At 40.2% G+C, this 13436-nt stretch overlaps 1 protein-coding gene across 1 annotated transcript in view; it reads left to right on the forward strand.

Moving 5' to 3' along the window:
* LOC130369128 (mitochondrial inner membrane protease subunit 2-like) overlaps positions 1–6109 on the forward strand; it is a 482812-nt gene extending 476703 nt beyond the window's left edge. The window contains exon 5 of the mRNA XM_056573917.1: positions 5738–6109. Coding sequence (XP_056429892.1) covers positions 5738–5857 — 120 coding nt within the window. The 3' untranslated portion in view covers positions 5858–6109. The remainder of the gene's footprint in view (positions 1–5737) is intronic.
* Positions 6110–13436: the final 7327 nt, after the last annotated feature.

Consider the following 13436-nt stretch of genomic DNA (forward strand, 5'->3'; position numbering starts at 1 on the left):
CATTGTACAACATTAACACACCCTGACTGTCTAATCCTGCCCATCACCTTATATTCACTCCCAATATTAAATTCATGTCTATCTGATTGATTCCCTGAATTGTCAGACAAACCATGAACCATCATATCTCTGGAGCTGGGGGTTAGCCACATGGCCTCTTTAATAATCTTCTATACAGATTTTAAGCATAATGCTACGTTCAAATAAATATCACAATGAAAAGCAGAATTTCCTCAAAATCAACTTAATAGGCTAATAAAAGGTAAAACCTTTTATTTTAATGGTTAACATGTTTCTATTGCCACATACAGTGATTTAACAAAAATGTATGCGGCTAAAAGTATTGACAAAGTATACATTGTATATTCGAAGAAAAATTAGATCTCTTGTATTCTTACAGAACATTTTAGTGAACAAGTTAAATTACTTGATAAATTCAGTTATTTATATATTTATTTTAAATTTATAAACATGCAGGGATTTACAATGTGATAAACAAGCCCAATGATTGAAACCAGGGAAATTGTGCAAACTTGCTCTTTGGATTTTGATCGTTTGAGTCATTTGTCATACCTCATATGTTAAAGGGGAACTCCGGTGGGAGAAAAAAAATGTTTTTAAATCAACTGGTGCCAGAAAGTTGAAAAGATTTGTAAATGACTTCTGATTAAAAATATTAACCCTTTCAGTACTTATCAGCCGCTGTATACTACAGATATACTACAGAAAAAGTTGTGAAGTTCTTTTCAGTCTGACCACACTGTTCTCTGCTGCCACCTCTGTCTGTGTCAGGAACTGTCCAGAGCAGGAGAGGTTTTTTATTGGTATTTGCTTCTAATCTGGACAATTCCTGACACGGACAGAGGTGGCAGCAGAGAGCACTGTTATTAGACTGGAAACTACTTCACAATTTTCTCTGTAGTATACTGCAGCTGAAAAGTACTGGAAGGATTTAGATTTTTTAATAGAAGTAATTTACAAATCTGTTTAACTTTCTGGCACTAGTTGATTTGAAAACATTCATTTTCCACTTGTTTCCACCGGATTTCCCCTTTAACCCCTTAAGGACTCAGCCCATTTGGACCTTAAGGACTAAGACAATTTTATTTTTATGTTTTCGTTTTTTCCTCCTCCCCTTCAAAAAATCATAACTCTTTTATATTTTCATCCACAGACTAGTATGAGGGCTTGTTTTTTGCGCGACCAGTTGTCCGTTGTAACGCCATCACTCACTTTACCATAAAATGTATTGCACAACCAAAAAAATGCTATTTGTGTGGGGAAATTAAAAAGAAAACTGCAATTTTGCAAATTTTGGAAGGTTTTGTTTTCACGCCGTACAATTTATGGTAAAAATGACATGTGTTTTTTATTCTCTGGGTCAATACAATTAAAATGATACCCATGATTATACACTTTTCTATTACTGTTGTGCTTAAAAAAATTGCAAACTTTTTAACCAAATTAGTACGTTTAAAATCCCCCTATTTTGAAGACCTATAACTTTTTCATTTTTCCGTATAAGCGGCGGTATGAGGGCTCATTTTTTGCGTCATGATCTGTACTTTTTATTAATACCATATTTGCTTATACAAAACTTTTTTTACATTTTTTATAAAAATTTTTGGAATAAAATGTTATAAAAAGCAGCTATTTTTTTTTAATTTTTTTTTTACGTTCACGCCGTTCACCGTACAGGATCATTTACATTATATTTTAATAGTTTGGATATTTACACACGTGGCGATACCAAATATGTATATAAAATAATTTTTTTACACTTTTTGGGGGTAAAATAGGGAAAATGGGACAATTTACGTTTTTATTGGGGGAGGGGGTTTTTCAAATTTTTTTTACTTTATTTTTTTACTTTTTTTACTTTGATTTTTACACTCTTATAGTCCCCATAGGGGACTATTTATAGCAACCATTCGATTGCTAATCCTGTTCAGTGCTATGTTTAGGACACAGCAGGGATCAGGGTTATCGGTCATCTTCTGCTCTAGTCTACGTGAAGGCAGCGGGAAGGCAGCGGAGCCAGGTGAGGGGACCTCCGTCTGCGGGCGATCCGATCATCCTGTTAAGTGACCGCGATGCTGCAGATGCCGTGATCTGTATTGATCACGGCATCTGAGGGGTTAATGGCGGACATCCGCGGGATCGCGGGTGTCCGCCATTACCGGCGGGTCCCTGGCTGCGATCCACAGCCGAGACCTGCCACGCATGATGCCGGCATCGCTCCGATGCCCGCGGTTATGCTCAGGACGTAAATGTACGTCCTGGTGTGTTAAGTACCACATCACCAGGACGTACATTTACATCCTGCGTCGTTAAGGGGTTAACTTTCTTATTGGTATATTTGTTTCTTGCAACAACGATCAATCTTACATAGCAAAAGTTTAGTAGTAAAAAACTAGTATGGAAGTATAACTTTCAGGAATGAAGTATGTATATATGGTATTTTAAAAACTAGGACACTCTGCTTTATTCTGTTGTAAGTTATACCTGCACACACATACATTTTATATTTTTTTGTTCCTTAATGCTATTCTATTCATCTGACCCAGAAAAATAAAAAAGAGTCAGGAACATTGTTTTGTTTTCCACAAACAGCACAAATTTTACAACATTCTAGAGTTTGTATTTTTAGAAGCCAGAGAGTTGTTCTACAAACACTTTATTTCATATATTATTCCAACCTGTATGCTGTAAATAGCTTCATTTTGAATTCTGCTGTTTGCTAATAACATTCCAGCTTCATTCCACTGTCAAACATATGACCTAGCAGCTTAGCTCAGGTGTGTGATTGCTATTGAGCTCTTGCAATGAATTTCATGATAAATTAAATAATACTTAAGTTTTGTAGGGATATGGGAAGAGATGATGTAACTTAGCATTAATGTCATAAAAAATAAAATAAAAACTTTTAGCATGTCATTCAGACATGTCAAAATATTTGATCGGTTGGTGCCTCAGTACTGAGACCCCCATAGATATCTAAATATTGCCACATGAAGTCCACAGCAGTGAGCTTCACTCCCCAACTCGGTGTTAAATTTGTCATGTTGCAAGTGCTGGAGGCACCATGGTTGGGATACACTGCCATAAACTATAATGAAGTCCATCTCCTGCAATCATTTCTTAGTCAGGGAGTGAAAAGTCACATGTTTTACCCAGTTATAACTAGTCATCAGAGGGAGTCAGCACTAAATGATACCAACTTTTCAAATTCCATCCATAATAAATCAATTAAAGGAGCACAGTCTGTATAATATATCTGCACCAATAATAATAAGTGAGCTTATATGAAACCAAGAAGGAAATCAATGGCCACTCCAGTTTAAAAGGGCAATCCGCCCCTCGTCATCATATTTCCTATCCAAAGGATAGGGAATAAGATGCCTGAGCACAGGGGTCTGGCTGCTGGGACCCCCCCCCCCCGTGATCTTTGTGCCTGCACCCTGGCTTACTGAACATTTGGTTCAGAATGCCGGCTGCAGGTGGCCATGGTCGTGTCATCACATTTATGTCTATGGTAGGGGGCATGTCGCCTCACCACTGCCATCACAGCCGTTCCCATGGACATGAATGGATGGGGCGAGAAGGCTGTGGTCGCCCGAAATCCACACAGAGTGGAGATTGTTCCTTGCAGTGGATTACTGGAGTGCCGAGGGCATCCTTTTGATAGGGGGAAGAAGTCTAGGGGCAGAGTACCCCGTTAACCCCTTAAGGACCAAGGACGTACTGGTACGTCCTTGGTCCTGCTCCCGTGATATAACGCGGGGTTACACGGTAACCCCGCATCATATCACGGCAGGCCCGGCGTCATAGTGAAGCCGGGACCCGCCGCTAATAGCGCGCAGCGCCGCGCACTATTAACCCTTTAGCCGCGCGCTCAGAGCTGAGCTGCGCGGCTAATAGCGAAAGTGAAAGCTGCCAGTTAACTCAGTGGGCTGTTTGGGGTAGCCGTGGCAAAATCGCAGCATCCCGAACAGCTTACAGGCCAGCGGGAGGGCCCCTACCTGCCTCCTCGCTGTCCGATCGCCGAATGACTGCTCAGTGCCTGAGATCCAGGCACATGCGGCAGAATCATCGATCACTGGTTTCCTATGAGAAACCAGTGATCAATGATAAAGATCAGTGTGTGCAGTGTTATAGGTCCCTATGGGAGCTATAACACTGCAAAAAAAAAGTGAAAAAAAAAAGTGAATGAATATCATTTAACCCCTCCCCTATTAAAAGTTTGAATCACCCCCCTTTTCCCATAAAAAAAATACAGTGTAAATAAAAATAAACATATATGGTATCACCGCGTGCGGAAATGTCCAAATTATAAAAATGTATCATTAATTAAACCGCTCGGTCAATGGCGTGCGCGCAAAAAAATTCCAAATTCCAAAATAGTGCATTTTTGGTCACTTGTTATATCATTTAAAAATGAAAAAAAAAGCGATCAATAAGTCCTATCAATGCAAAAATGGTACCCGTAAAAACTTCAGATCACGGCACAAAAAATGAGCCCTCATACCGCCCCATACACGGAATATAAGCAATCATATGGATTTTTAGGTGCAACATTTAAAGAGTTATGATTTTTTAAAGGCAAGGAGCAAAAAACGAAAATGCAAAAACGGAAAAAACCCTGGTCCTTAAGGGGTTAAAAGGGAGAAAAGAAAACAAGATACAAAAGGGAAATAACACTTTCATCGTTGCCAATTGCCTGTAGCACCCTCCCTGGAGAAATTCTGAGAGATAAAGGGATTGAGGTAAAGGAGGTTGAATGTTATAAATTGGAATTATGAGTGTTATGCACCATCTTTTTCTTGACTAGTGGACATACTGATATTGTATGTGCCACCATAAACCTTTACCTTCACTTCATATAGTGTTTCATTTGTTCTTGTTGAAAAGATATTGTGGTTGTCAGACAAGTTTCTTAATTAAACAAGTCTAAATTACTTTATTAGGAAAGTTGCATTAAAATTCCTCATGAATAAAGACTCAAAGACTTGAAACATGTTAGTATTCAGTGTGGCAACCTTTTGAGTTTAATATGCCTCAAAGTAAGAAAGAGTGCTATAAGCTTGCTGCTTTATTTTTATTTGTGTTTGCATACAGTGCCCTTGATATAAGCCACTATTTGTTTGCTGATCCATCTAAATTGTTGTAAAAGTTATCATAAAAATGTATGATATAAGTATGTTTGGAGAATAAGAAGGTACAATGGTCCTCTGATACACCTGCCTTTACCTCAATGGACAGGGGGCAGTGCATGGATGTTTTAGTCTCCAACCAAGAGTTGGGCATTCCTCTTTCTTGAAAATGATCAGGATAACGAAAGTATATCCAACAACAATGTACCATTGTAATGTGTTTTATGGACTGTCATTAAAAAAAAAAAAAAAACAACAACAACAACATGGTTATCATAGTACAACTCGTTCTTAAAGGGTTGATAATAAATTAAAATCTGGTTTAGTTTTCTTACACACAATACCAGATCATGTCCGATTATATATTGACTATTTTGAAATAATTGAAACATTCAGTACTTTTGTTTGCTTTGTAAAACTATCAAAAGGAAATGTGGTATTCAACAATAATGTTCAGTAATTTGGTCTTTTCTAATGAATTCTTGGAGAGAATTTATTTTGTATATATTTTATGCTATAACATTGATCTTTTTGGAACTGGAAATCTAGTTTATTAACTAACTTAATTTTAATTGTCATTACAGGTTTCACTTGGACTTCTTCATGCACATGCAACTCATATACTCTGGCCTCCTGGCCGTTGGCAGAAACTGACACCGCTGTTACCTCAGGAACGCAATCCAATAATGAGCGACAAAGAATGATCACATTTTTATTATTATTATTATTTTTTTTTTTTTACATATTACTTTGGATGTGCTTAATAAGATACAATGTTACAATGTAAAAACCTGTACATCATGACTGTCATTGTTTGGAAGCCTGATTGGTTGAATTTCAAAGAATCTTTGATTAAAATGTTATGCATTATTTTGATGATTTAAGGTAACCTAATGTGTCAATGACCACTTTTCTGGAAATGTTGAAAAAATATTTGGTTTTGATTAATAAAAGCATTGAACTATACTAATTTCCATACTAATTTTACTTCTAACATACTGCAGAAGAGTCGGCTCCCCAGTCATTCGGATTAATAAAATGTCTTCTATTTTAAGGCAAATAGAGGGCATAATTTACAATTAGTCAGTCAGCATTTAAGGGCTTTTGTTACCTTCTACATGTTTACCTGGGTTAAATGGTATCTTGCTAATATAGGACTATAAAAGAGCAAACAGATATTAAGACATCAATGCTCACCATCCTCTGGCTTCAAGGTAAACCAAATGCTTATATAGGAAGAAGGGGTAATTCCCATCAGGAGACAAGCCCAGCACTCATGAGGAAAATGTGAAAAATATCCAGCTTTATTTAAAAATATAAAAAATGTCCACATGGACTACCCCAAAATAAAATAAAACACCAAGGCTTTTCGATACTTCTTTTTCAAGGCTAAAAAAAGAAGTATCAAAATGCGTTGGTGTTTTATTGAATTTTTGTGAAGTCTGCATGGACATTTTAAATCTTTTGAATAAAGCTGGATATTTTAACACTTTCCTCATCAGTGCTGAACTTTATCCCGGATTGTTGCCACAGAGCGGCTGTGTGTTGTCCCGTGCACCTGAAGAGTCAAAATCTCCAAGCCAGTTTTATACTGCAGTGAGCTGTACAAATTTTTTTCATGTTTCTTGCAAATGGTTCTTTGCCATATACCTGAATAGTGTTGAGAGGCATAGGCCATATTCGAATTCGCGAATATTCACGAATATATGGACGAATATTCGTCACATTTGCGAATATTCTCATATTATTTTCGCATATGCGAATATTCGCGTGTGCGAAAATTAACATATGCGAAAATTTGCATATACAACAAATTAACACAAGTGAAAATTTGCATATGCGAAAATTAGCATATGCAAAATTTCGCATATGCGAACATTTGCACACCAGTCTCACACAGTAGTATTAGAGCCTTCTTACACCACACAAGCTGGAAGCAGAGAGGGATGATCACTGTGATGTGTACTGTGAAGAAAAAAAAAAAAAAAAAAAAATATTCGTAATTACGAATATATAGCGCTATTCGCGAATAAAATTCGAATTGCGAATATTCGCGAACAACACTATACCTGAATCCTTTTTGAAATGCTAAATGACCCTAAGCAGTGAGAAACCATTTTGTTCAAGGGCACATTTAAAGAAACATTAATATTAACCCACAGATTGATAATCTTGCCTCCATTTATTCACATTCAGAAAGGGGGAAAGCATACTCTACAAAAAGACTACAAACATGTCTAGCCTATATTAAACCATCCAGCGGGAATTATGAAGTAGGGAGTTACAAAGACAAGGTTTTGGTTCCTTGTTAGCCAATTGATGGTGAATTGGTGAATTTTCCAATCTTGGTGTTCTCTGGAAATGCCAAACATCCCGCACGGTGTTAGGCTGTTAGCACAACCCCCACCTGTGGACGTCGGGCCCTCATACCACCCTCATGGAGTCTGTTTCTGACCGTTTGAGTGGACACATGCACATTTGTGGCCTGCTGGAGGTCATTTTGCAGGGCTCTGGCAGTGCTCCTCCGGCTCTTTCTTGTACAAAGATGGAGTTAGAGGTCCTGCTGCTGGGTTGTTGCCCTCCTACAGCCTTCTCCACATCTCCTGATGTACTGGCCTGTCTCCTGGTAGCGCCTCCATGCTCTGGACACTACACTGAAAAACACAGCAAACCTTCTTGCCACAGCTCGCATTGATGTGCCATCCTGGAGGAGCTGCACTACCTGAGCCACTTGTGTGGGTTGTAGATTCCGTCTCATGCTACCACTAGAGGGAAAGCACTGCCAGAATTCAAAAGTGACCAAAACATCATCCAGGAAGCATAGGAACTGAGAAGTGGTCTGTGGTCACCACCTGCAGAACCACTCCATTAATGGGGGTGTCTTGCTAATTGCCTATAATTTCCACCTGTTGTCAGTTCCATTTGCACAACAGCATGTGAAATTGATTGCCATTCAGTGTTGCTTCTTAAGTGGACAGTGTGATTTCACAGAAGTGTGATTGACTTGGAGTTACATTGTGTTGTTTACGTGTTCCCTTTATTTTCTTTAGCAGAGTATTTTGCTTTCAGAGAGAGACCTTTTAATGTCTCTCCAGCTCTCCCATAGAGATGAATAGAGGTTGTTTTGATCATTGTTCTGTGCAGTGGTCGACACTGTTTTGTGCATGAAGCAGTGGTCTGGCATGTGGAGAGCTGGGTTGCCGGGCAGGAGATTGTGGGAGTCCCAGTGGTTGGTCCCATCGGATGGACCCCCAGCGATCAGACACTGTAGATAGGGGATAAAGTTAAAAACTGGAGTTCCCTCCATGGGACTTGATGCCCCCTTATCTCTTTATCAGATTCCTTAGATGTTGTAGCGTGCCATAAAATCTTGGGAAAAAGTCGGTCCTGTTTTTATTATGTCAAAGATTATCATGAATTTGCATTCCCAGATCCTTCTGTCATTCTGTGATTTAAGATGATATTGATGAATTGCAAAATGAAGATGGATGCAATAATTTTTTATGTGGCAAGAAATAGCTATTTGTGTCTGAAACTCAAGTGAGGACACTTTTCTTTCTATAAGCATACCTTCCCCTCCAATCTATCACCTATGGGCCTGTTGGAAACTTGAAATGAACCCCGAAGATATAAATCTAATAAGTGGCAAATGGCTAGTGTACTTGATCGGGGTCAAGATTTAATTTTGAGTGAGTGCCAACCTCTCTTGATAGAGCACCATGGTCAGAAAATACTATTACCTTTCCATCCAATTAAGCACTTAGGTTGTCTGATAGTTTCTCCTCTTTAGTCTATTATCTGCTTGGTGTAAATCATTTGTTAGATCCTCTATTCTAATATGCACAGTGACTGTTGTAAGTTCTGCCTTTGTTTGGGAAAGACCCATGTAACCTTATTAGACCATTTTATTAGTGAGTAGAAATCAAATAGCTGTGTTGTTAAACCATAGTTTATTGTGTGTTTTTTTTTTTTTTTATTCTACTCATTTAGAGGAACCAAGGCACCCAATTTCTTAAAAGGGAACTCTGGTGGAATTTTTTTTTCTCCAAATCAACTGGTGCCAGAAAGTCAAACAGATTTGTAAATGACTTCTATTTAAAAATCTTAACCCTTCCAGTACTTATCAGCTGCTGTATACTACAGATATACTACAGAGAAATTTGTCAAGTTCTTTTCAGTCTGACCACAGTGCTCTCTGCTGACATTTCTGTCCGTGTCAGGAGCTGTCCAGAGCAGGAAAGGTTTTCTATGGGGATATGCTTCTAATCTGGATGGTTCCTGACATGGACAGAGGTCAGACTGGAAAGAACTGCGGTATATAGCAGCTGATAAGTACTGGAAGGATTAAGATTTTTTGTGCTGCAGCACTGTTGTGTTCTGCTTATGTTGTGCAAAAATACTTTTTTTAAGCATACTATAGCACATTTTTCTGCCCTCACAAGTGCATACCACATATGTACATCTAAGTAGTGTACTATGTTGTACCTGTTAATCTGTCAAGGGCCTACATACTGTGGAAGTCCAGGCAAAAGTAATCACCAGCTGGTGTTTTACTAAAATCCGTTTTTTTAAGCGTACTGTACCACATTATTCTGTTCTCATAAGTGCATACCACATACCTACATCTAAGTGGTGTACTATTTTTTGCCTGTTAATCTGTCAAGGGCCTACATACTGTGAAAGGACAGCCAAAAGTATTCACTGGCTGGTGTTTTACTCATAAAAAATTTGAAGCATACAGTAGTGCATTTTTCTGCCCTCATAAGTGTCTACCACATACCTACATCTAAGTAGTGTACTATTTTGTGCCTTTTAATCTATCAAGGGCCTAGATACTGTGAAAGTCCACGCAAAAGTACTCACCGGCTGGTGATACTTTTTTAAGCGTAGTGTAGTGCATTTTTCTGCCCTCATAAGTGCTTACCACATACGTACATCTAAGTAGTGTTCTATTTTGTACCTGTTCATCTGTCACGGGCCCAGATACAGTGAATGGGCAGCCAATAATACACACCTGCTGCTGTTCTAGACAAATACTGTTTTAAACGTAGTGAATCATATTGTACTCCCCTCATATACGCAATAAGTATGTCAGGCAGAGTAGTGCCAGGACGTGCACAGAGGAGTGGCAGAGGCCTAAATTCATCAGGTGAAGGCAGAGGTCGCAGCAGAGTAGAGGTGTGTGGCAGCCGGCGTCGAAGCGAGAGGTCTGAGTTACCGGTGTCAGCTAGCAGTCGTGTCGCCACCAGCAACCCAGCAGCTGTGATTGATCGGGTCCCTTGGTTATCCACTTCATCCCAAGTGAGATTCCCTTGGTCATCCACTTCATCCTAAGTGATATCCGACCCCCCCTGTCAACAGTCGGTGGGTTCCTCAGACTCAACCCTCAGTTAGCATGGCCCTCATGCTGCTGCTGCTGCCACCTCCAGGCTATGTCATTGTACTGCTCTATGATCTCCTCATTCCCATGCTACCACCTCCAGGCTCTGTCATTGTGCCGCCATATGGTCTCCTCATGCTGATGCTGCCACCTCCAGGCTCTCTAATTCTTTTGCTCTATGGTCTCCTCATGTTAATGCTACCACCTCCACGCTCTGTCATTGTGCCACCATATGGTCTCATCATGCTGATGCTACCACCTCCAGGCTCTGTCATTGTGCTGCTTTATGGTCTCCTTATGCTGATGCTACAGCCTCCACGCTCTGTCATTGTGCTGCCATATGGTCTCCTCATGCTGATGCTGCCACCTCCAGGCTCTCTAATTGTGCTGCTTTTAGGTCTCCTAATGCTGATGCTGCCACCTCCAGACTCTCTAGTTGTGCTGTTCTATGGTCTCCTCATGCTGATGCTACCACCTACAGGCTCTCTCATTGTTCTGCCATTTATACTGCAAAACATAACTAAGGTGCTGGTCCTCAGTTCCCAAATTTAGGGTCACTTTCAGGACTCCTGATGCCACCTCCAGGTTGCTTCATTCAGCCACTATATGGTCTCCTCATGCTTCAGCCAACTCCAGGCTTTGCCATTCAGCAGCTATATGTACTACTCATGCTTCAGCCAACTCCAGGCTGTGCCATTCAGCCACTATATGGTATCCTCATGCTTCAGCCACTTCCAGGCTGTGCCATCCAGACGCTATTTGGTCTCCTCATGCTTTAGCCAACTCCAGGCTGTGTCATTCAGCAAAAAGTACACACCTGCTGCTGTTCTAGACAAATACTGTTTCAACTGTAGTGGAGCGTATTGTACTCCCCTCATAAGTGCATACCACGTACATACATCTACGAGGTGTACCATCTTGTTCTTGTTATAGTCCTAAGGGCCTAGTTATTGTGAAAGGCTAGCCAAAAGTATTCAACTGCTGCTGTTCTAGACAAATACTGTTTTAATCGTAGAGTATTGTCCTCCCCTCATAAGGGCATACCACGTACGTACACCTACGTGGTGTCCCATTTTGTTCCTGTTAAAGTCTTAAGGGCCAAGTTACTCTGGAAGGCCAGACAAAAGTACACAGCTGCTGCTGTTCTAGACAAATGTTGTTTTAAGTGAAGTGGAGAGCATTGTCCTCCCCTCATATACGCACTAAATATTTTTGGCAAAGAAGTGTCAGGACGTGCACAGAGGAGTGGCAGAGGCTAAAATTCATAAGGCGCAGGCAGAGGTCAGGCGAGTGGTAGCAGGAGTCACAGCGAGAGGCCTGAGTTCCCGGTATCAGCTAGCAGTCATGTCTCGACCAGCAACCTGCTGTCATTGACTGGTTACCTCGGTCATCCACTTCTTCACAAGTGACTTCTGACACCCCAATTAACAGTAGGTGGTTCCTCGGACACAACCCTCAGTTGGCATGGCCTGGGAGCAGTCCCTATCCTCCAATTGCCTCTGTCCAATGCAGTTTTCTCCCCCATAGAAGTATCCAATGAGACATCCCCCGCTTCCTTCTCTAGGCTGGCAAGTAGTTATGAGGAGAGTGGCGTGGTAAGTGGTGTTGGGAGCGTTCAGGCTCCTGAAGCACACACTGTTGGATTAAAGGCAGGGGCTAGGACAGGCGGTTGCTGGCCTCGAGGGGGACCGCCAGCTTGATTTTAAGATAAAAGTACAAGCTTTTTCATTGCAGCAACTTCTAGCAGTATGCGCCCACTCATCCAATGACACAGAAGATGAATGTGCTCCTGTTCAAGTTGCTGGGGCTGCAGTCCCTCCCTTTTGAAGTGGACCCTAAGTCGTGAGCATGGGATTGTGCTGAGAGGCAGGGGCTGGGACAGGTGGTAGCTGGCCTCGCAGCGGACCGCCAGCTCGATTTTAAGATACAAGTACGAGCTTTTTCACTGCAGCAACTTATACACTGCAGCAATGATACACTACTGGAGCTAAAATAACTGCGGCTGCTGGCACCAGACTTGCCCTCCAATGGGTACTCAAAAAAGGATTTAAAGTTTGCTCATTCCAATTACCAGGCTCTGTTATTGTTATGCTGTGCGACAGCAATTCTAATAGCAACCCCTGTGATCTGCATATCATACTGAATAACAGTATTATTTCACTAACACAGCACACTATGCGTGTTGCGACAAGGCAAAGTGTTCTACACCCCAATTGATGCTCTTTGTAGCCCGCAAATAGCCATAGCAATTCGCCGCAAATAAATTCGTACCGAACCAAAACATTTGCGTAAAATTTGGCAATCGTCTGAATTGAATTTTTCAAAAATGCACTCATATCCAGTGGCTGTGCTAGGATATTAGCTACTGTATGTCTTTACAATTAAGTGTGGGTGGGATTTTTATCTTTATTTCCGGTCTAGGACAGATAAGTGGTGAATTTTAACCAGAATCAATAGTTTGAAATAGTGTGCTACTGTGACCACCTGCTCCTTTACAACATTGGGGAATCAGTTGCTGAAAATTTTAATGCCATCCCTGCATAACAGGCATGTAGGACAGTCATTTCATATGCTTGTTTGAACAAACAGGAAAAAAAAACTGCAGCGCTCAAGTGCTGTGGCCCCTTTAAACAGTTGATCAGCAGGAGTACTGAGCTTTCAAACCCTACAGATCTAATATAGAAGGCCTATCCTTATGATAGACCATCAATAAAAATAAAAAAAAAGCGTAAAAAGCCAATATATATACACTTAATATATATCTTGTAAAAAAAAAAAAAATATATATATATATATATATATATATGTATATATATATATATATATATATATATATATATATATATATATATATATATATATTCTTTTTTATTTTACAACCAGTCTAGCTAGATGGAGGCTAT

This window comes from Hyla sarda, chromosome 4 (assembly GCF_029499605.1).
Source record: "Hyla sarda isolate aHylSar1 chromosome 4, aHylSar1.hap1, whole genome shotgun sequence".
NCBI classification, from domain to species: domain Eukaryota; kingdom Metazoa; phylum Chordata; class Amphibia; order Anura; family Hylidae; genus Hyla; species Hyla sarda.